This window comes from Anguilla anguilla, chromosome 18 (assembly GCF_013347855.1).
Source record: "Anguilla anguilla isolate fAngAng1 chromosome 18, fAngAng1.pri, whole genome shotgun sequence".
NCBI classification, from domain to species: Eukaryota; Metazoa; Chordata; class Actinopteri; order Anguilliformes; family Anguillidae; genus Anguilla; species Anguilla anguilla.
Genome location: NC_049218.1, coordinates 16,683,682 through 16,708,170, shown reverse-complemented (window position 1 = coordinate 16,708,170; position 24,489 = coordinate 16,683,682). Strand labels below are relative to the sequence as shown.

Here is a 24,489-nt window from a genome sequence, read left to right as displayed (position 1 = left end):
TAACTTATACTGTAGATGTACAACATCCACTTTCCAATATGTAAAGGGCTGAATAGCGACCTCGCCATTACCATAGTATTAGCAAACATACCTTTTGGTCAACACAATGATGACATTAATAAAATACATTTTTAAAAATGAATAAAAAGTGTTCACTGTCTGTGGTAAGATGTGAACTCTGGCACTGTAGGAAGCAGTAAATGAGTAGAGGGAACTATGGGGAGAAGCTTTCAGTGGTGAAAAACCCCTGGGTTCAAGACAAAACATCCTCTTTGCACATTTATTTCCTGCACAACATACCTGTTTTTTCCCCTCAGTGAAGTGAAAATTGAGCTTGCTTTATGCCTGGAAGAGGAGAGAAAAACAACCTCACAAAAGCCTGATTACTCATCGGAATTATCAGGATTTTTCCGGCAGACGATGCAACAATTTGCTGAAATTCTGCTACGCATAATTCAGTCTTCAGAATTTCAATCAAAAATAAAATATTCTGGTGATTTGTTCATGCTACATTATGATTTTACTGAAGAGTGCTCTGGAACGCGACCACGTTTTTGTCTTTTCAGAAGATGAGGGTTATTAACGTGTTATGAACATTAATTTTTCACAATTCACTTTGCATTCACTGTAATTTGATTACACTGAGAATGAAAAAGTGGAGCCTCTTTTAAGCTCGTATGGTAAACGCTTTGATTGACATCACAACACATCTACAATTTAGGCATTTAGCAGAAGATTTTAAAAATATTACACAGCTTCTTTACACACAATCCATTTATACAGGTAGATATTTATTGAAGCAATTCAGGTTAATTCTCATTCTGAAGGGTATCATGGCAGTGCTCTACCTGGGAATCGAACCTACAACCTTGGCATTACAAGCCCAGTTCCCTAAGCTTTCAGATTTGGTGCTTCATGTCGACTTAATACGCAATAAGGGTGTATAATACAGACATCAAATATCCTCAGTCAAGACTATTGCAGTTGCAGTCTTTTTCATAAAAAGACCACATAGAGATTTTCCTTTTGTAAGCACAAAATCTATACAAAATTGGACATCAGACAGCTTGTTTGCAAATAGCTCTGACAGAATAACTTTGTCCTGACTCCACTGATTACTACAATCCAGGTGGATTGTTTTCTTTCAGTGCCATGACAGGACCAAAGTACTCCTCATTCCATTCCATTCCAACAAAACTTTCCTCCCTAAATATTCTTTTTCTTTCTGTCTGTCTTTCTTTACTTATAAGAAATCAACAGTTCCATCTCACCTATGAAGTCCAAAATCCCTTTCATTTAATTTGTGCAAAACAATGGCAAGAACTGAACCAGGGATAAAATCATAATGTGTGCTGCAGGGACAAGTGTATTTCCAGGATGGCTGGAGCTCGTATGGCAGTGCATAACTATTTTAAGAGCAGCCACAAAGGCATTTACAAATCACTTCACACAGATTAGATCTTGTAAAAGGAAATCCCACACTTAAGGGCTTCCTTAAATGCGCGAAGATTTTGCAGTTGGGATGCCTTAAGTACGCTGGAGAAAACTAGTCCACAGACTTGAGCAAAAAAGTAGGGTTATGGCAAAATACATGCAAGACAAATCAGTGAAACGTACTATTTATTAAGTGTCCATGTAGCAGCCCCGAAGCGACAATCAACTGAGGACCACTGAAGCAAGAACGATCATATGATGAGGAAATTAATTCAAGGTGAGGAAACACATTGTTCCATCAGCTGTATTTTGAGTTTATGAACTGACGGGATCATTCACAATCGGAAAGCCCTGCAGACAACAAAATGAGTGTCCTTCACATTGTTCATTTAAGCAGGTAAATACCACAGGATTCTGCGTCATTGAAATGGAGCTGCAGGTTCGAATCTCTCGCGAGTATAAACCTTATTTTTTCCTTTCGCCCGCTCTCTGGCGCTCGTCCCGATCCGGCCGGACTCCAGGGGTGCCGGGAAGCGGGGGGTGGGGGGGGGGGGGGCGGCAGCCGTGACCCGAGACACATCCTCCCCATTCAAAGGTGGGGCGCAGGGAGAACGACCCGGGCTGGCACCGCGGTTTCTACGGTAACCGCGCAGGTATTTTCAAATCGCGCCGATGACCCGGGAGAAACGGGGGTGCACTTCCTGCGTGTGACACTGAACCCTGAACCCCGCAGCACCGGGCACGCTTTGATCCGACGCGCATTGTCCCCTGATGCAAATGAAGCGATGGGGTTCCTGTCGCAGAAAAAACGCTTTCCGCCACAGGAAAGTGAGAAAATAAACATCACATGCTTTGACCACAGCAAGGGCAATGCGAGCAGACATGAAGGAGCCCATTTTAAGAGGTTTTACTAATAAAGAACTAGCAGCTCATGAAGACAAACACACCCACACTGCAAAACCACCACAACTAACTCCAAATGCAGCCACAGCTGTAATACAGGTGAATGGCACCTAGGAGAGAGATACAATTGTGAGGGACAACTGACCCTCCCCCTACACACACAATAAATCTACATGCCCTAGCTTCACAGATTTGTCCAAAACTCATGGCTTTTTGCTTGAGTGGAGTTTTGTATCATTTGCACAGCAGAATTCTGGATGAGTTCAGAACTCCAGTCTCCAGAAAACAAACAAACAAAAAATACCCTTCCTGCGATTGATGAGCTTTTCCTTGACGACCAGCAGGGGGCGTCTGATTCACAGGCAGCACAGCTGTGTCACTTTCGCAATGACCAGCTCTCAGTAGTGACTGGATGCAGGAGGTCAAGGGAGGGGCTTTTTCCATCTACATACTTCCACCCTCGGCCAATCACAGTGGAGGCAGGAGCAGCATCAAAGAATGTAAGGCTCAATAAAAAAGGGAAGAGGGCCATCAGCGACAGGAAAGCAACCAGCGTGGTAGAACAACCACCTACTCTCCACTTTACCCCTGTGTGGTGTAGAGAACTTGAGATAGAACTGAAGAGAATTCCTCCCCTCTTGCAATCCAAGAGAAAACTAATCAGCTGGCTGGTTGCTGTTTAACTCAACTAGAACTTTCTTTTTAGCTGTGAAGTTTTTTGTGGAGACATTTCCACAAATATTTCTAAAAATCTATTTAAAAAAAAAAAAGTAATAATAAAGTAAGAGAAGCGATGTTTGGCGCTCGTTGGCTGGTGTTGGGGTTCTGCGCTGTGCTAGTGGCTGGGCGCAGGGTAGGTCGAGACCTGAGCAGGAAGAAGGAGTACCAGATCCAGAACGGCCCCTGCACCTACACCTTCCTCCTGCCTGAGCAGGACAGCTGTCCGGAGCCCGCCGGAACCTTCCAGCGGGACGACCCAGCCGAGCACGACGAGTCCGTCCAGAGACTGGAGCAGCTGCAGACCATCATGGAGAACAACACCCAGTGGCTCATCAAGGTAAGGACCTGAGGTCGACTTCAGTGTGTGTGTGTCTGTCTGTCTGTCTTTCTCATTCTATTAACTGAACAAGACTTCTGAATGAGTGCGTGCGCGGTCTAGTTTCTGTCATTGGTGTTTGGATTTCCTGCGTGTGCACACTGCACCAATTAGAATTGAAGGGGATGTCATTTGCCCCCAAAAAAGAAGTTCCCTCAATTATTTGAATTTGAATTCAGGGCATGATTCTTATTCAGAGACCCTGTTGACTGATGTATGGGGTGCGCGACAGCGAAAGCAAAACAGTACTGTGGCCATGTGCAGCTGCAGACCAGAGGAAGGAGTGAGATCATGTGGGGCGGGGGGGGAGGGGGGGGGGGGGGGGCAGCTCATATATAGCAAATGGTACAGCTCTACTGAACCTGTCGCCTGTCAAAACTTTTTAAACATTTATTCTGTGAAGTGTCTGCATTTTCAATAAGACGAAGGGGAGAAAGATTTTCATAAAATAGACCAAATGAAAGCAGACAGCCTTTGAATACAATTAAAATCATTTTGCAGTCGGCATTAATCTGTTTCTGGAGCATGAAGTATTAAGTCTAAGATTGATCTTCTGGTGTTATGCTTTTAGGTTTTCTTCTGAATTATTCCACAGATAATATAAAAATGTGATAAAATTTAAAAAGTAATGCTGAGCTATCATATTTTATATAAAAGTTGTAGAATGTACAGTAACTTAGAATTTGTATAAAGGCCAGTTCTTGTCAGATTTTTTAAATATGCATTGAAAGTTGTCATCCAGCTCAATATTCTGCTAGAGTTTAAAAACTTTATGTAACTTAATTGGTTCAAAAGCCCAAATGACAAAACCATAATATAGGATAGAATATAGGATGCAGTTTTTAGCTGTACCTGAAAATTCTAATTTTTGGAAATATGAGGTTTATGGTCAACACTGACAATTTTGTGCACACACATCTCGCAACCCACCTGAATTTCTCGAATTAGATTTACATTGTAGGCATTGAGCAGATCTGCTCTTATCCAGAGTGACTTACACAGCTTGTATTCTTTTTTTATATTTTAATATAAACAATTCAGGTTATAGCTAAGGGGAATGCTGGTGGAGTCCCACGTGGGAACCGAACCCATGACCTTAAAGTTGGAAGTGCAGTTTCCTAACTTATGCTACGCTGCCACCCTCTAATGGCCCAGTGTTGGGAACTGCTGCTTTAGTGCACAGCTCAGTCTAAAATCACAGGGCCTTAACACGAGCGCTCATCACCAGAAGCAGTACTTTCGTCTTTGGTGCATTTTTTACGCCAAGCTGCAGACGGTGACTTGATGGCCTTTACCCAAGATAAATATAAATAAAAATCCAAGCTGGCACCTGCTTTGCCTTATACTCTGGACCAGAGATGCCACATGTTACTTCAGCTAATCCCACAAACACCCAGGTGCAATCTACTTCCGTAGCACAGCTGTTTCATTCACAAGTGGCAGGAAAGTTATTCTTTTATAATCAGAGCACGGTTGTGATGAGCAAAACTGATAAGAACGCTAATACTGCTGCTTTATTCTGAACTGCACAGAATAAAATGAAGCAACAGTTGTTAATGGTGTTAGCACAAGCAAGCATGGAAGCTTGCAGGAATGTTTCCATACGTTTCCATATCAGATAAGCCCACAGGAAACACAAAAGACTCCAGACTCTAAAGTTGGTACCTTTTTTCAGTCGCTATGAATTCCCAAGTGTACATATGCAGCATCTTAAGTATTTCTGACACAGAAATCATTTTAGTCAATTTCACCCCAAAGAAACTGATTCCACATAGCCGAACATCCAGCAGCAGATTGTTTTAAGTTTCTGATGCAGTTAAACTGGCAATGTGTAAATTACACCAGAGCCAGAGAACTTGGAAAGATGCTGTGACTCAGGCTTCCAGAATCTTCCCCACCATTAACAAGCAGTGATGGTTATAATGGTTTGCCATGTTAAAAACTGTATTCTGTGGAAGTGTCCAGGCACCCAATGACAGTAAGCTGGCTGACAGTAGACTGCCACATACAGACGGCATAAGGACATTCTCTTGACCATGAGGCATTAAGGTCATTTCGGTGTTAACACAGACAGCCTCCTTAGTCACTGCATCACCTATAACACCCCAATGGCCTCTCGGACTAAAGAAAAGTTGTGCAACATAATAAAGTTACATGCACAGAAAAGTGGGGGAAAAAACTTCATGATCAACATGAACCACAGTTTTCAGTTCTTAGGTTCACAAACAAACAGAATACTTCCCTTCTTGAATGACGGGATGCTTCTGAAATATATTGACTTTGAAATGTGTTGATGTCTAAGGAAGAAAACACGCAAAAGAAAAACAGGAAGCAAGAGGAAAAACAAGACAAAAAATGCAAAAAACATCAACAGGTTTTCAGTAATACTGAAAAGATGCAAAAACATGCGTCATACGTTGCCTTCTGCATCACCATGGTGATCTTTGTTCAGTTAATTAAACGTTGCTTCAACAGTTCTTACTGATGCTACAAGGACCAAATGATGAAAGGACTAATGACTCTGCAATGAACGTTCATTCACAAACCCGCACTCGACTATTTTACTGTGAAAATAACTTTGTTGATATAAACATGGTTTGAAAGGCCAAATAATTAATTTGCATTTATGAAGTAAAATTATTTTTATATTAATACAAAATATGTAATATTTTCTTCAAGTCTGTATATTGGTTTAAGAGGTGATGATGAGACATTGCTCAAGAGCTGGAATGCAACATAAAATAAGAAAACAGACAAACAATAAAATCCTTTGGATGAGCAGATGTAGTATGATTCCTAGAAAACATTTAATCAGAGTTACACGTTATCCTATTTAGCTGCTAATGGGGTCTGCAAGTTTTCTGCTCAAATTGTACATGTGTTTTGCAATCAAGAATGAGGTATTCAATGGTTGAAAATAATGGTTGTGAACACTAACTATTCTACAAGCAATACTGTAGCTTGCTTTCTTGGTCAATACTGTCATCTGCTCATTATTAATTTACAGTAACCTAAGTGAAGCCCAATTTACCAAGAGAATTCTTGGATCTAATAAAATTATATTATAGACATGCATCTTTAGATTGGGCAACGCATCCCACAGCAATCAAAAATATAACACAGAATATTCCTGTTGTGCTGAATAAAATTCTGTCTATTGACTTTAATGTCATCTCAATAGCAGTAAAATGTGAGTTGACACTTTCAGAAATTTATAACCATAATCTTCAAACCCATATATATTGAAAGAAGAAGCCAATAAGTTTTTATGGAATAAGAAATTACCTACACCAGCATTGGGAAGTTTAATCTTTTCCACTTTAAATCCTCTGACTATAAACCCAGCCACCAAAGTGGAGTATATTGAAAATAGTTTCAATCATATTCTGAAGCGATTTCGCGTTTGGGTGCATGTGGGTATAAGGTGGTGCAGTGATGCCACGTTGGCTGGCCAGTGTGAAACAGGACAGTCCCGCTGGCAGTTCATTTGCGTGACACTAAAAAATTACGTTTCGGTTCTGTGTCACGCTTTTCGGCGACTGAGGAAGACAACACATTCCTCACGACATCCTCTGGAACCCGGCACTGGAGCAAACAACTGATTAGTCCATTAACCGTCAACGGAATGTCCCCCCTCACGGATCCAATGACATGCATTTCCACTCACGTTCCTCTGCTTCGAAGAAAACAAACAAAAATCACGGCCAGAAAGGAAGGCAAACAAAATTAGACCTGATTGCAGCAGCTGATGGCTTCGCAATCCAGCCGCCATTACCATGGGAAAATTCTATCGGCGGGTATTTAGCTTCCAAAAGTGTTACCTGGATACTAGTTCACAAACAGGCAGAGGTAATGGCACTTTAATCACCGCCATGCCACGGCCTAATTGGAGCAGTCTAACAACCAAAAAAACATCCTGTTAATGTAAGGTTCCTGAAGAGGCAACGTGCGTCAATACCCGAGCATACCATAATTACACAGAACAAACGCTTGTAGACACACAAACGAGCTAAAATGATAGTCGTTGGATATACAGGGTTCCCTTTGTAACCTATATTGAATTTATTTCAGCAGAAAATATTTAGACGTATATCTAATATATATGAATTAATATTAATTCCTGTTACTATGGCAGAACACAATTGGATCCTATTATAAAACATGCCCTGTTAAAAAAGATAAATAGCCTAAATAGAAAGTAAATACAAGTGACAGAACCTGCCATAAATGTACAGGGAGCTTGCATTTAAAAAATGTTTCCTTCTCACACTGAAGACACACTAATATTTGCAATAATTGATGCAACATTTCACCCAGCTTGTTTTGTGTTCTGACCTGGATGCCTTTGGGTAGCCCAAGATTAAAAACTGAGCCAAGTGAATTCATTTGTAACATTTCATTTGTTAGCAGACCAACAAACCAAGCGGAATGTTCGATATCACAATTTTGAAATACTGCGTACTGAATGACTGGACACTTTTTTGCTGCTCCACCACTAACCCTGCTGAATGACTGGACACCTTTTTCCTGTCTCTGCTGCAGCTGGAGAGCTACATCCAGGAGAATGTGAAGAACGAGATGGTGCAGATCCATCAGAGTGCTGTTCGCAACCACACAGAGGCCATGATTGAGATCGGGACTAGTCTGTTGAGCCAGACCCATAAGCTGACAAGCGTAGAAGCTCAGGTAAACGTGACTGCCCTACTGCATGCACTCTTCACTGGATCAGTGCAGTGACAGACCTAAGACTCATCTTTACTTTTCATCTGCATATCATTACGAGGCATCACTTAATGAACATAGATACCTATGCTGATTAATAAAATATACAGAATATAAAGAAATCATTGAGCAAAACAGCTGTTTTTAGTATTAAAAACTATACACCCTTTAATTGAACCTATAGCCTACAGTATAATTAAAGGCTATAAGACGAGATGCAAGTAATAGGTAGTCTACTGCCAACCAGCAGGAAATCTGCAATTTTGTTCTGTATTGAAACAGAAAAGGATGACCAAGATTTTGTAACTGGTATTTTCTCATTGCTTGTAACTGGCTTAATTGTATTAAAGATACATCATAGTCCAGACAACTAATGATATGTGTTTCCAGGATATTAAGCTTAGCCCTGATCAGATATATCTGATAAGCTTGTACACATTTTATTTCATCTTATCCTCTGTTTGAAGGATATGACTAACATTCATCTGTTGAAAAATATTGTTTTTTTCAGGTTATAAATCAAACAACTCGACTTGAGCTTCAGCTTCATGAAAATTCCTTGTTTACAAATAAACTGGAAAAACAGATTCTTCTCCAAACAGACGAAATAGACAAACTCAGTAAAAAGAACAAGTAAGTAAATTCAAAGTCTCGTCCACGTCAAAGGAACACGGTTTATATTTTAGCCAAATGTAATTATATATCTATATCCAAATGCGTTAACATGTAAATATGTGCTGCAGTTTCCTGGAGAAGCGGGTTGAGGAGATGGAGGAGCACCGGCAGGTGGAGCTGAAGTCTCTGAAGGAGGAGAGGGAGCAGCTACAGGAGCTGGTGCTCCGACAGACGGCCGTCATCAAGGAGCTGGAGCAGCAGCTCAACTCCACCTCCTCCAACAACTCCGCCCTCCAGCGTCAGCAGGACCACCTGCTGGAGACCGTCAACACCCTCATCTCCACCATCACCGTCCCCACACGTGAGCGACTGCAGGCCCTCACCTCACCACCACCATCACCGTTAAGGGCACCATCACAATGTGTGTCTTTTTAAAAAACTGTCATCAACCAAATGCCCTTGCTAATGCAATGTAGCAGTTCATAACAGCAGAATAGCATGCCATTTTTCTATCAAAATGAGAATAACAACGAATCAGTCATAACATTTAAGCAAATGTTTAATGTTGCATTGTGGTAGTTAATTATGTATTGTATTTTTTTTTCAGTGAAAGCGTCTGAGATGATACAGGACGCTCCGGCAGCATACACTGACTGTGCAGCTGCCTTTAAGGCAGGGAAGAGACAGAGCGGCATCTACCCGCTAACTTCTCCCAACAGCACAGATCATATAGAGGTAGGATACAGAGTGTCAGAGCACTCCTAGCACCACAGCACACACCATTTCAGCGACAGCCGGCAATAACGCTGTACTATTTATATTCTAAGTATATAAAAATGTAATATAAACACGTTGAAATATGTATATATCTATATATGCTAATATTATCTATTGAACTGTATATTTCAATGCTGTTGTGTATTTGCAAACGAGGTTGACATGTATGCATATCATCAGAAAAGCTGAAAACCATCAGAAAAAATGCTCGATAAAATTGTAAAGAACACGCATTTGTATAAAATGACTAATCAAACAAGATGAAAATGTGAATTAGTTTCAGAGAGGAGAAATGGCATTTCCATCACATAGCACATTCCATCACATTTCACATCTGCCCCTGGTTTTACTACAAGGAGATTGTTGTAGATCGTGGTTTCCATTAAAGTACAACACCCTCCTTCTGGGGAGTAGCTAGCACATACTGCATGTCCAGTCAGGCTGGTATATTTGCTCTGTGGCTGAAGTTGCTCTCCTCGTTCCCAGGCTTACTGTGACATGGAGACGCAAGGAGGCGGGTGGACAGTACTACAGAAACGTTTCAACGGACAGGTCGACTTTCACCGCACCTGGGAAGAGTACAAAACGGTAAGGCATATTCTGGTGCCAGCGTTTGCCATTCGTCTCCAACTGAAACTGCTACTGCATTTCTCAAATGACATTCTTATGCAACCTAACCATTCACCAGGCTTCTAGGCTCTTTGCATCATAATATAAGGAAAAAGCAATCAGCCATTGTGCCAGCAGCTCTTAATGTAGTGATACGGCCCACCATGAGATGTCATGACCGGACAGTAAGGTTTCAGCGGATCAGTAACGTAATTTAAATTTTCACCAGGGTTTTGGGGACCCTGCTGGAGAACACTGGCTTGGAAATGAGATGGTTTCTCAGCTGACGAACCAGAGGGCGTATGTCCTGAGAATTCAGCTGCAGGACTGGGAGGGGAACAGCGGCTTCTCGCAGTACGACAAGTTCTCCCTCAGTAGCGAGGCAGAAAATTACAGGTGAGTTGAGCGCACAATACCTGCGATTCATTTTATTTAATCACAACGGGCTGACGTACACTTGGTGAAATTTAACCTAGTACGTTCACTGTATAAAATGTGGGCTGTTTTGGGTAGCCCAGTAAAAGCAGTCACATTCAGTGAAGCGATAGGCCATGGTCTGGAATCTAATCCTCACAATCAATGCTAGTGCCTGCTGATGCCAGCCAGCAGCCCCACAGGCTGCTACACAACTGGCTGTAAGGAGGGAATGTTTAGGTCAACAAGGTTTCTCCTACCCAATCACAATAAAGTAGCTCCTTTCCCACCCAATCATTATAAAGCAGCTCCCATTCCACCCGAACGCAATGAAGCAGCTTCTCTGGACTGCAGTCCATCTGCATTCACTGTGCACAAGTCGCAGAATCCCTCAGCTGCTCAGCTGCAGCATGAAAAGCAGCGGCTGCATGCCGCATGCACTGCAGGAATCACACGGCAGCTGCACCAATGCAACAGTCCTGTAACTACAATCTGCATCTCAAATTAGGAATAAAGTCAGAATTGGGGATTTTGTTTTTCATAAGGAAAATGACAAGATCATATGTTTTCATGTACCAAAGGCCCTAAATGAGCAAGTATACTTGCGGGCTTTCAGGCTGGGCCCAGTAGTCACAGATTGGATCCTCTGGTATGACTGAGGTAGGGTAGGGTAGGCTTATATTCCCTAGGGTATGTAGGGTAGATTATCCTGCATTAGTTCTTTGTAGTGTTGCACAAGGCACCCACAGTCTACCAGGGTTATAACAATGTCATGTCCGTAGAGCTGGCAGATCATTACTAGTTTCAGCCGGTGTTTTTTTTTTTTTTTGAGCAGCACTTGTGGATTTCCTCCTAACCATGTTTTTCTCTTTTCAATGAAACAGGATACAGCTTACAGGCTACAGCGGAACAGCGGGGAAAATCAGCAGCCTTGGACAACCTGGAAGCGGGTTCAGCACAAAAGACGCAGACAATGACAAATGTGTTTGCAAATGTTCGCAACTCACAACCGGAGGTGAGAGCCATTTCAGTAACTCATCGGCGTCCCATCACCGTCACTTAACACATGTGCTCTGGAGTGCGCCGCTGGGCACAGCGGCTGGTTGGCGCGCGCTTGTTTAGAACACTCGGTCAACAATCAAACTTCCGTGTTCCAGAACGTGGAATTTCCCCCAAAACACAGAAAGCTGAAAAGAACCTTGCGCTGTTTTCCACAGGGTCAGGGTGAAAGGAAGTCACACGCACCTCTAATAAATATTACAGGTGCAGCACCAAAAAAAAAAAAAAAAAAAAAAAAAAAAAGAAAATAAGCAGAGGATAAAAGGATGCATCCACACATGTTTTAAATGCTCCCAAATGAATAATGAAAATATGTTTTTCAGCCAACATCGTCTCCATCAACCTGCTGCCGCAAAGCACCATGTCAGTAATAATAAGTAAAATAAAAAACAAGTATCACCCTAATTAACCCATTTGTTTTTTTTGTTGTTGCAGGCTGGTGGTTTGATGCCTGTGGTCCTTCTAACTTGAATGGGATATATTACCAAATAGGCCTGAACACAAACCGGTTCAATGGAATAAAGTGGTACTACTGGAAAGGCTCGGGATACTCACTAAAAGCCACGCAGATGATGATGCGGCCAGCCGACTTCTGAGGTCACCGGGGCACCCGAGATTACCTTCTCACTTCCGAGCTTTCAGATTTAAAATAGTCACCGTTTCGAGAAGCAAGAAATGAAAGAGAAGGTCTGCCTATGATGTTCATAGAGCTGGAGAACCCAGAAGGAGATGAGCTTTAAGGACTACATCAGCCAACCAAGAGACTGCACAAATTAGAATCTAAATATTCGTATTTATTGAAAGATGGAACTATTTTTATCAGAATATATGGTGACGGGTAATCTGTAGGATATTGCCTGTCTTGAATCTTTCAGTGGCAAATACTGTCCATTCACTTTAGAAACTTTAACAGTAGCCTCAGTAGCATTTAATTTTTTTTTCTTCTTCACAGAATCAGGCTTATAAAGCTTCTCTAGAGACAATTAATGTTTCGTTGTGTAAATTACATATCTGGCCTTAAAAGGTAAAGGAACATATTGTATAAATTCAGAATTTCTAGAGGGTATTTACGACTGACAATATATTCTTACAGTGTACGTTTCCACATCATGCGCTATTCTGGCACAAACAAAAAAATCCTTTGAGACTTCTGTAATTGAGCACAATGCATTGTCTGCTTAATTAGTGTCTACAGTGAAGACTTTGGGATAAGGTCTAAAATATAGGCTAAACGTTTCCTGGGTCGCATGATCAGGAAAAATGCATTGCCCTGATTATCTTGGTCTTAAATATCTTGGCAGCATATTACATACTGAAAGGCAATGGAGACTTTTGCCAGAAGTGCACTTTTATGAGTCTACTTGGCATCCTCTGCCCATTTTCTCATGTCTGATTAACGAAATCCACACTGAAAGTGTAATTTACAGAATATTACCTTTTGCAACTTCTAATTCAGGTGTGAATGTATGTCTGTGATGTTTTTTCACATTTGGCTATGAAGGATCTCAGTGTCTCAAACTCTAATACAAGTTCTGGCTATTTATTAACAAAACTCTGTGAATATATATTTTTCTGTGTCACTTGTATTACTATTTTGGCAAATGACAGTCAATGTATCATCTCATAAATATCTAGTGCTCATATCACCTAATTATAGCAGTAGCACACACATCGACACTTTATTGAAAAAAGTATCAGCAAGGAGCCAAAATGGCTGCTCCTTTGCATGCATGCATGACTTGACTATTAAACCACTACTACAACATAATTACAGAAGACAAGTTCTTCTGATTGCATACTGAACAAGCTGTGAAAAGACACTGCAGAACATCAAGTCTAAAATATAGGCTAAAATATCTTGGCAGAATATTACATACATATACATACAGCTTGCTTTATTGTGACGTGCAATGCATAATGCTATAAATATTTAAACAAGTATTACAGGCTCTTCAAGTGTCACAATACTGACTCTCAGGAACAGGACAGAAACAAGTGTGTCACCCGTATAGGTTTTTCTGAATGAACTAATACTATGCCCAAAATAAACAGGAAACACACTCTCAGTCATCATCCTTCTTTGCTTCTTTCCAGGAAGTGACACAAAAGGTTTGAGGACTATCTTAAACTTGAGTCTCAGCCAGCTTCAGGCTGGCTAAGTTTCAGAAAACATTTCATAGCATTTTATTAAGCAAAGTACGTGCACATGTGCAAGTGCTCGCAGGAATGTGTGATGCATTGGAATGCGCCTGCGTGTGCATGTGTGCACGTGTGTGCCTCTACACACACTCCGCATGTGTTTTTTCCTCCACTGAATGGCCCGGAAGCGGATTTTTTTGTAGTGGAAATGGGAAAGAGGACGCATTTTTGAAAACCCCTCACTGCAACACTGACCCCACTGAACAGATGCAGGATGAGGGGGATTGGTGATTTCATCTTCCTCTCAGAAAGAGGCCACTTCCACAGCTGACAGAGGAAGCCCACGATGACCAAATGAACCAGAAATTCACTTTATAATATATGGCATCCAGGTGCTTTTTAGGTTATGATTACGTTTAGGGGAAATGGCTGCACTAAAACTGAACAGAGAATTACCATATTGTAATGAGTTTATATGAAAACCAATTAGAGAAAGTAATTTTGGGCACACTATTATTATCATGATGGACAGCATGCCTTAAAGACATTCAGCTTAAAACTGCAAGAGTTTCTGGTCTAAATAGTGACGCTTTTAGCAAAGAGTAGGGAATTTTTCAGATACTCACAGAAGCGGCAGGGAAGTGGTCGGAAAGCTCGTAGGGTTCCTCAGATACCCAGCGCCCCTCTTCCAAACAGCACAAGATCTGTCAAGCGGAAAAGTCCTGTCAGTTTACACGTTGCACTGCCTGTCAATCACATCGGTAATGGTAGGAGGACTGGACACTAACCAATCAGCTTTTCAGTCTCCCTGTGGAATGTTACTTCAGTACACCAGAGAAAGGTGCATAACCTGAACACTGGTAAGCCGATTGCCTGGGTATTATGGTCAGTAACGTAAAAATGGATTTAAATGAAATCAATCTACTAGAGAAGTCAGTAATATGTGTGCAGCCACTACAGCTACTTAGCACTCAACTGATCCATGAATGCAGCTGACAGATAACTCGCCTCACCAGCTTCTGTGGGTGTGGTGACTGATTTTAAGTTCAAAATGAAAACCAACAGGCACGGCAGCCCACCAGGATGACGGCTGAGCACCTCTGTTCTGTACGCACCCACTCGAAGGACAGGATCCAGCAGCCGCGGGCGATGCCGAGCAGCACGCTGAGGGTGCGCCGCGGCCGTCCCGTTACCACGTGGGTGGTGCCCACTCCCACCGCCTCCGCCAACGAGAACCCCCCCAGGCTGCTCACGACCTGGAGCACCGTGTCCTGCCTGCTGCCCAAACAGAGATGCCACCGTCAAAAAATGACACAAGCTACAAATGTAGCCAAGAATTCCCCACTATGAATGCAGTTAAGAATTACATAATATAACATAACAACAAGAACAGGCCATTCAGCCCAACAATGCTTGCCATCTTCCTGACTAAATTAGTGCTCAGATTACCTACTGACTAGATAGTACCATACACCATATGAAGCCTAGTCTTGAAAATCCCCAGAGTTTCTGCCTCCACTACATGACCTGGCAGGCTATTCCACACATTGACTACTCTTTGTGTGAAAAAAATTCCTCATAATGTCTGAAAAACAGACCCAGATACTTTTGGTCATATAGTGTATAATTCGTTCTGCAAAATGTTTTCTTTTTTATGACAATGAAGCAATCTGAACTGAACTGAACCTGCTGACATTACCTGCAAATTGAGTGAAATTTAACTTCTATGCATGTACACATGTTCAACACACCAGGTGCCATGTGATAATTTGACAGTACTACTAAATCAATATAGATTACAGAATAATCAGCATGTTTGTTATGAATAAATATACACTTTACAGTTAAAAAAAATGACAACTAGTCACAATTCTGGAAAATATAAAGTACTTACTCTATGGACATACTCGTCATAACTAATGTTTTCTTTACCTGAAAGAAAGTACACAAACATGCATTTTAGCTGTCGCAATACCACAAAATATCAATATCAGGGAAGCAGAATGGAAATGGTAACCAAGGTTACGATCATATGGCTGAAGCAAAAACAGCTTCCATACACTATGGTCTTCATTCCAGTCACAAATGATAAAAAACGTCCTTTATCTGTGCAAATAAATCAATACAAGATTGCAACAGCCGGATGATTTCCTCTTTCAGGTTTAATGATTTGGCCCAACCACTTTACCAACCTTTCCCTCTAAGGAATGGATTATCCAATAAACCAGGGGGCGTCCTTTTAATGTCACACAGGACCACCCTCCAGGTTGCAACATGACTTTAGAACCCTCTTTTATACACGTCCACAAATAATGTAGTTACAATTGCATCAGGGGTCTACATAACATTACCCCAAAATCAGCATGTTTGCATTGTGACAGAATGCCACCATCTGTTGTTTGCAGACTGCGCATACTGCTGTTCCACTACACTGCATTCACTCAGCAGATGTTCCCACCCAGAGGGACTTTCAAAGGTGGACAACGTCAGCGTTAGTCTCAGGAATTTAAACAGTGCAATGTCACCAAGGAGGCACAGAAGAATTTATATTATAATTATAAATTATAATTATGGAATTATAAATTCCATTTATAATTAATAATATACTGAAGATAGGTTGGCATAAAATCTGGCCCAAAATTTAACTCTTGCTGTAACTATAACAACTGTTTTACGCCCTCTTGTGACCATTTTATGAACATTCCATGTTTTATTTCAGTGGTTCCCAAACACTCGATCCCTGGGCCACCTGCGTGTGCTGGTTTTCGTCCCAACTACAATTGCATTCCCAGAATTTTAACAAACTGTTAATTTTTCTTCATTTGGTGCAGTTCATGTTTAGAAGGATTTTCCATGTTCACATTATGCTTAATCTACAATATTGCAAATGATTAAAAGAGGTAAATTATTTTAACTGATCGAAGTAAAGACTGGGGTGAATCATTAGGCTCCTAAGTGGTAAAAGTATGGACACATGGCCACTAAAACTAACCATCCGGAAGATAATTAAGAATTCAAAGACAAACTTAATGATGAGTCAAACCTGCATTGCGATAAGTTTAGGGGAAAATTATGAAAGAAAATAAACAAGTGTTCTAGAACCGAATTATGAGCCTATTGATTAACCTCAGTCTTCTGTTTGTTCCAAAAAAATTAACATTTTTGTGTAATGATTTGCAATATAGCACAATATGAACAATATTAATTTTATTTTTCATTGCCTGCATAGCTACACTAGATGACCAAATGTATCTGGACACCCCTTGGGTGTCTGGGGCTGTTTTTCATGATTTGGGCCCCTTAATTCCAATGAAGGCAAATCTTAATGCAATGACATTCTAGCCGATTCTGTGGTTCCAACTTTGTGGCAACACTTTGGGGAAGGCCTTTTCCTGTTTCAGCATGACAGTGCCCCTGAGCACACAGTGAAGTCCATAGAAATGGTTTTGTCGAGATCAGTGTGGAAGAACTTGACAGGCCTGCGCAACCTCATCCAACACCTTTGGGATCAATTGGAAAGCCAACTGTGAGCCAGGTTTAATTGCCCAATCATCGCCGACCTGCTCTTCTGACTGAATGGAAGCAAATCTCTGCAGCAATAATTCAACATCTGGTATAAAGCCTTCCCAGAAGAGGGAAGGTTTTTATAGCAGCAAAGAGTGGACCAACTCCATATTAATGCCCGTTTTGGATGAGATGCTGAACGTCATGTGGCCGTAAACTTTTGGCCATGTAGTGTATGTCCGACAGAATGTGGCTTCAGAGGATAATTAATCCCTCGAAATATGAAAAGCACTTAATTAAAAAATGTAAAACTTCTGGGATTGCAGTTGTGGTTGGAATGAAAACCAGCATACACAGGGGACCCCTGGACCAAGTTTGAGAAACACTCTTTTAGTTCACATCAGTCCCTGTAGAAATATAGAGGACAACAAGTATAGCATGGCCCTCCTTTAATTAAGCCTAAAGGGGGAGAAAAAAAAATCTAGCAATTTTTTTTCTAATTTTCCCTTTACTCAGTGTTTTGTCAGTCAAAACCACCACTATTTTGTGTACCCATCTCCCAAAATTATTCACACATACTTCAGATGCAGGACCCTCCCCCTTCCTACAACGTGTCCCAGGTAGTGAGCAAGTAAGAATATATACCCTAAATCAGTTTTACTCCCCTTCTGTGAGGACAGAACATAAAAAATAAAAGAAAATTAGAAACGGGTGGAATGAAACCAAGCATCAAATCAGTTTTAGTAGCGAGTAAACCTTTTTTATCCCGCATGGTGAAATTTAATCGACTTTCACGACACGCCATAAAAAAGGAAGGCAATTTCTCAGACGCACACAGCAGCGGAATAGCAGAGCAGCAGCTACTCCCAGTTTCCAGTTTCTGCATGTTTTCTAAATATATCTGCACAGGTGACAAATAAAACTGCTGTGATTAAGTACAATATGAGCATGGGTGACTTCCTTACACGCCTATTCTTCAGTAACAGCCAGACTGTACAGGACAGCAGTGTCAAGCGTCAAATGCTAAGACACCTAATCAAAGGGAAGCTCGTTCCATCCACAGTATTTTTCCGCCCCTTGGCAGTGTTCACACCAGTGTGAGTGGCGCTTGTTTTAAAGCGGAAGGAAAACTGCAATAAAATCCCCTAATTTTTATATTATACGAGAGGTGTGGGTTCTCAACTATGTGAGTTAACAAGCAAAATATTGACAAACCTCTAAAACAGCTAGTTTTGACAGCCTGTCTCTGATCCGAGCCCAGTTCACTGGATGGTGTGGGGTGGGCATTCCATTGACATTCAAATTAGTCAGACATCACATATAAACAAGGACACATGGCTGTGGTTGCTAAATTGCACACTGTGCTTCTCTGCAGCTAGTTATCAAGGCAGAAAGTGGTGCTGATAACATTTCTATGGTGAGGACATAGAAGTATGAGCCCGAGGAGCCTGACCAACAAGATGATGTCGTCATGGAAGATGCCTAGCTGGGTTCAGCACAAGAAGGCAAGTTGGCGAATGGTGGGTTATGTTTTCCTGGCAAATGTGTTGCTGCCAGTGCTGTTACATTACATAGTAAGCAGAATGAATAGACATGTCCAGCTAATTTATCCAGGTATGTAGCTAACTTTTCCTTGTGTCTAGTTTTCCAGGATTTAAAAAATTATTTTCTATTCCCAAGCACAGAATAAGGATGCATCTTTGGAATACATTCCATATTTGAATATCCCCCATTTGCAATGACATACAAAAGTCAGGTTGTCTGAAACTGCCTGCTCCTTGGAAGAATAATACAAAAAAAAAAGTTTGGAAAGGATTTTAACCAGAAAATCATGCAGAGATGTTAATATTGCTTCGAGGTAATGCCATGGATGCCAGTACCACACAGATCCATTATAGCAAATTCATGGTTCAGTATTTACATACTATCGAATAACCAGCCGTCAAAAACTCCTCTTGATCCTTTCACTGCGTACTTCCAATATCCTAGTTCAGAATGTTTTTTTTATCATTTGACGCCTCTTATCTCCCAGTTTTCTGCCAGCAAGTATCACGTATGTGTGTTCCAGGCTTAACACAGAGAGCAGTTAAGGGAACATCACCACAACAGCCCACCAGGTGCAAGACACAATCTACCTAAAACAGCCACACAGATGCTACAAACAGGAAGCCCACAAGACTTCACAAGAGCACAACAGCAGCAGAGGTCTAGTATTAAAGAGGAAATTAAGTCTAAATGTGTGCGTGATGTATTGTATGAGAGCATTTTACATACTTTATCAATTACCCCTGCAGGAAATGCTCTGGAAGATTTACGTGAAAATGTATAACAGCAAAAATAAACTAAACAAGCAGCACCCTTTGGTTAAGAAGCAAAGTGAACCATGACAGACTTATACACAATTAGGCCTAGACATAAACCACATGTAAAATTATACTGGACCTATTCTCGGCTTGCAATAAGTTCATTATTCTCATTGCTGGCAAGAAAAATACTGAACTTCACTAGAAACACTAGTTCACCTAGTTTCTCGGCTTTAGGAAAGATACCACTGTTCAAGCGAGCACATCGTCCCAATCTACAACATATCCCTTCAACATTCAGGAGGGACATTCATTTTAAAAAGTAATAAAAAACACAAACTAAGGACTCAAAAGCATCAGAAGGTACAGCAAAAGGCATACCAAGCTTTACAGAGCTTTCATGACCATTCAAAACAAATTCTCACTAATGGAACCATGAAAAGTTTAGTTACCTTTGAGGTCCTGTTCATTTTAACGTCTCCTCAATGCATTTTGTTGAGCGTGCTTCTCAATTACCGTAATTTCAGTCAGCTGTGCACCCTAGTCTGAGGAATACCCCAACACACATCCCTCCAGAGAGTGTGTGTCTGTGTGTGTGTGAGTGTGTGGGGTGGGGGGGGGGGTGGGGGTGGGGGTGGGGGGCTGACAAAAAACAGGTGCACTGGCTCTGACTCAACTGACAAAGATGAATGACAACAATAGGTTTGTGACAATGGAAGATTAAAATGGTGCAACAGCCCAATTATACTAGTTTATTTAAAAGGGTGAAACATTTTTTTTTAATCAAATCAAGGACAGAATGCTAATTATGAGTGTCACAAAAGTAGTTTTTGACAAATAAGTGCAAAGTATTTTATGACCAGAACAAGCTGAAACCAAAGTCAGGTCCTGATGAAAACTCTGCTTATGAAAACAAATCACCGACACCCAGAATTCATGTGAGATTAAAGGGCCAAGATTAGTTCATGTGGCTTGTCCTACACATTGATAGAACTAGAAACAATTACAATTAGTATAATACTGTTAGACATAACGGATCAACCACCAGCAATCCAGATCAAAAAGGTTTACAATAATGACATGACACGGCTCCCACAGGGAATGCATTTGTGGGCAAATAATAAATTCACAGTAAAGACCACTGACCTCATGCCATAGGAACGTCAATACTTTTCAATCTGATACAGCAATTTAGAGACAATTAAGTCATTGTTCTCTTTAAAAAGCCTGTAGAAAGCCCAAACAGCAGACATCCTATATCATCAAGCACTCCATTGACAGGTAGTCAGCCTTCAGTCAACCTTACAATGCTCCCCCAACCAGCTCATCAGCAGAACATGGACAGTCTTCAGCTAGACCAGTGGTTCCTAAACTGGTTCCCGGGGCCCCCTGCGTGTGCTGATTTCAGTTCCAACCACTATCACACTCCCACAATTTTAACAAGTTGCTAATTTTTCTCAATTAGCTGTTTTTCATGTTTAGAGGGATAAGCCATATTATGTATGAAATAGCTTTGCATGTCACAAAGAATAAAATGCTCATGTTGACATCATGCTACATTCTAGTTATTGTGCTACATTGCAAACAATTACAAAAAAAGTTTTTTTTTGGCTGGACCGCAACAGCGGGGCCAGCCCTACAAACGCGAATGTCTGTGACTGAGTGAGTGATGAAGTTACACCATTGGTCGGCCGGATGAAGTGTGTTAGGTCCAGCCATATACTTGGTTTTGACCTGGTCATGTTAATCAAATGAAAGACAGAGGTAAATCAGTAAGTTAATTAGGTTGTTGAACACTTTTATTTATTTTCTTTCATACATTTTTTTCCTTAAACTCAACGCAGGTCATTATCATTTGCTTTGCCTTTGAAATTATCTTCCAGATGGTTAGTTTTAGTGGCCATGTGTCCACACTTTCACCAGTTAGGAGCCTATTGATTCGCCTAAGTCTTTCATGTGAAGCTTCACCACTTTTTATATATACTTGTTTGGAATATAACACAATAAGCACAATATGAACAAGATGATTTTATTTTTTTTTTTGGACAATGTGAATTACGATGTTAAATAGTCCCTCTAAAAACACCTAGAATTAAGAAAAAATCTTCTGGTATTGCGACTGGTTGAAATGAAAACCGGGGGACCGCAGGACTGAGTTTGGGAACCCCTGAGCTAAACAGTTTGCTCAAAACCCGTTAGCAAATAAGAGCAGCACTTTTCCCGAGTCTGATAATTACATATTCCAGTTTTAGTGCGTTATCAATTGGTCCAGACAGTTCTTGTGCAATGAATGACATTTTAGGGAAGCTGTAAAGCCGCCAAATGACTAGTATAGGGGCATTCGGGGGTTTGTGTGTAAAGCAAGAAAATAAACTTCAGCTAACCCCAAATCAGTTTGTGGAGACCTTCCATTTCCACAGGCTGTACATATGAGATTAATCCTATAAGATTTTTGCAATTATAAATATTTTTATATCATGCCAGTATGTCTTTGCTTCAGCACAGCAGTCTCAGCATGCACGTACCATAATAGTTTCAAAATTTATATTAAATATATTTGAAAAATGAAAAATATGTGGTCATATACATATGTGCAACCTGCGGGGTGATAATATCACTGTAAAAGCTGTTTTGGAGTTATTTTGGAGTGCATTTTCATGCTTCAGACTACAATCTCCAAAATGTCACTATACCAGATATTGGGCCAATAAAAAGCACATCCGAATACTGCAATATCCAAAAAAACCTAAAAAGAAACAAACTGATGAAACTGATGAATCAGGTGGAGTAACAAAGGTGAGCAGACTGGCTTGCAGGGCTAGGGCTGGGGTCCACTGCTTCAGGTCTTTCGAAGGCGATATCTTAACTTAGGATCCATCAATGAACAAGTGGTTTCAGAGAATCCCATGGGGTTCATACCCCTTCCTCAGTTTACATTCGACAGAGACACTCTCCTCTTTGCCCGGGCCAGACCAGGGCTACCGGCTTCGCTCCTGCCCCTCTTCCTCTTTCGCGGTTTGGGCTCCTCCTCAATTGGAGGAAGGGGGCTGGGCTCCGATGGCAGGCCCAACGAGGCAGTCCTGCCGTTCTCAGAATGATTGACAGGTGAAAAGTAGTTCTCAAACGCCCCCTCGTCTGTAGGCGAGGAGGGCCTCGGCGATTGGGTGGAACCCCTCGCATCGAGGGGCAGAGAGGTGCTCTTTCTGAAGAAAAAGGCTTGGAAGGGCGAGGCCTCCTGCTTGCGGGACCTGGCCCGCTTTCGGACTCCGACAGCAGCCTTTCTGATCAAAGACTCACCTGCAGACACGGGGAGACTTACCGACCGGCCGACCGCCCTGAAGAGGCTGTAGACTTTGGATGCTTTCGTCTGACCGCAGGGGTCCGTTCCTTCAGTATTTAAAACGCGCTTTGATTCTACTGAGGGTGTGCTTTTACTTCCACCAAACGGCTCTGTGACACCAGGGCTTTGTGATCTGGCCTTTTCAGCTTGGTCACATTTAAAAGACGATTCCCTCTGCTTTCTGATAACCCAGCCGTCAAGTCCGACAGGCGATTGAGTGTTCACACCTTCTGCTAATAACACACCCGGACAAGGGCTTTCCAGGGATGTCTGACACTCGAGCGCCCTGCTTTGGATGGATGAGTTTGAGAGCTTTTGGTGTTCTGGCGGTTTTCTTTCACTACGGGGCCCTTGAGGACATGGACGTTCAGCGGTCTCTTTCTTCGCTCGATGACATACAAACGCCTGATTTTTAGTGTCAGTTCTGGGAAGTTCTGTAGCACTCCTATTCATTTCAATGTCGGATCCAGTGGTACCCAAATCAAAAGTGGGTGTTTTGTGGGGGTGTTGAACCTCTCCTTTTGTTGCCTCACTTTTGCTGCCAGTAGAGCTACTATGAAAGTCACTAAAGGATGTATCCAGATCACTGGAGTCATCTTCATCACACGAGTCTATAACAACCAGAAAGTTAAAAAATACAATCATCAGCTCAAACATTTTTCTTAAACCATATACTGTGCAGCATAAAGTCACCAGCATAGCAGTATGAATAAATTCTTCATTCAAAAGTAGCACAGTACATTAAAAGTATAATTGTATTAATTCCTCTCATAAATGTAACTACATGTGGATATAGCTACCTACCAAGTCAAAATAGGTCACACAACCACCTACCCCCACTTATTTATATATTAATTTTATAATTTAAAAAAGTGTTCTTACCCTGCTAGCTGCCAGCGTTAGCTTTCCGTATATAATGACCCTTACCTGACTAAGGCTAAAGATACATTTTATCACACCGCCACAAATCTGATACGGTGCAATAAGCAAAACGCTACAATTAATAATCCTTTTAGATTCACTTCCAGGAGCTAAGTGCTTATTAACAGCCTATCTGAAAATAAACGCTCTGAGTGTAAATCCCACTTTGACCTGTACACCTATGGTGACGTTTTAAAGGTGGGGTAAGGTGGGGTTAACCCAGAATATACTGCCATTTCACTTACGAAAGCACTGACCTGAAACATTTGAATCTTTAGCCTGGTGTTACCCGAGAAACGCGTGGCCCTCCTGTGAATCAGGAGAGACCGGGCCGCAGTGAGATTGGGTCTGAGCTCACCTAAGCGTGAAAGACTCTCCCTCCTCTCCTTCATGACTTTGAGACGCTGCGCCATGTCGCTGGCCCGCTGGGATGACGGGCTGTAGATAACCCCGCTCGCCTTGTCGATGAGGAACGGGGACGCGTCAGGAGCATCGGGAGCTGCGCAACACAGACGCCCGGAGGGTTAGGGCACAGCCGCGCGGCGTCGGGTCGCCCCGGGAAACGCGCCGACACACGCACACACACACACGCGCATGCGCGCACATACACACACACACACACACACACGTGCACATGCACACACACAAATACA

The 24,489-nt window shown here is 41.7% G+C and overlaps 2 protein-coding genes across 4 annotated transcripts in view; one reads left to right on the top strand and one right to left on the bottom strand.

Annotated features, from left to right (window-relative positions):
• The window catches only part of mcph1 (microcephalin 1), a 31,553-nt gene that overhangs the window by 3,929 nt on the left and 3,135 nt on the right, over positions 1-24,489 (bottom strand). For 2 of the 3 annotated variants that reach the window (XM_035401083.1, XM_035401084.1), the window contains exons 7-11: positions 24,195-24,335; positions 22,895-23,526; positions 15,663-15,700; positions 14,884-15,046; positions 14,395-14,472 (exon numbers count right to left, since the gene is read on the bottom strand). In XM_035401083.1, coding sequence (XP_035256974.1) covers positions 14,395-14,472; positions 14,884-15,046; positions 15,663-15,700; positions 22,895-23,526; positions 24,195-24,335 — 1,052 coding nt within the window. The remainder of the gene's footprint in view (positions 1-14,394; positions 14,473-14,883; positions 15,047-15,662; positions 15,701-22,894; positions 23,527-24,194; positions 24,336-24,489) is intronic. The other variant, XM_035401085.1, reaches the window with a different exon arrangement.
• On the top strand, positions 2,887-13,665 carry angpt2a (angiopoietin 2a). The gene is made up of 9 exons (XM_035401086.1): positions 2,887-3,394; positions 7,976-8,119; positions 8,667-8,788; positions 8,899-9,131; positions 9,378-9,505; positions 10,034-10,135; positions 10,386-10,552; positions 11,455-11,585; positions 12,065-13,665. The coding sequence occupies exons 1-9, from the start codon at positions 3,131-3,133 to the stop codon at positions 12,223-12,225; spliced, it is 1,452 nt and encodes a 483-aa protein (XP_035256977.1). The 5' UTR covers positions 2,887-3,130; the 3' UTR covers positions 12,226-13,665.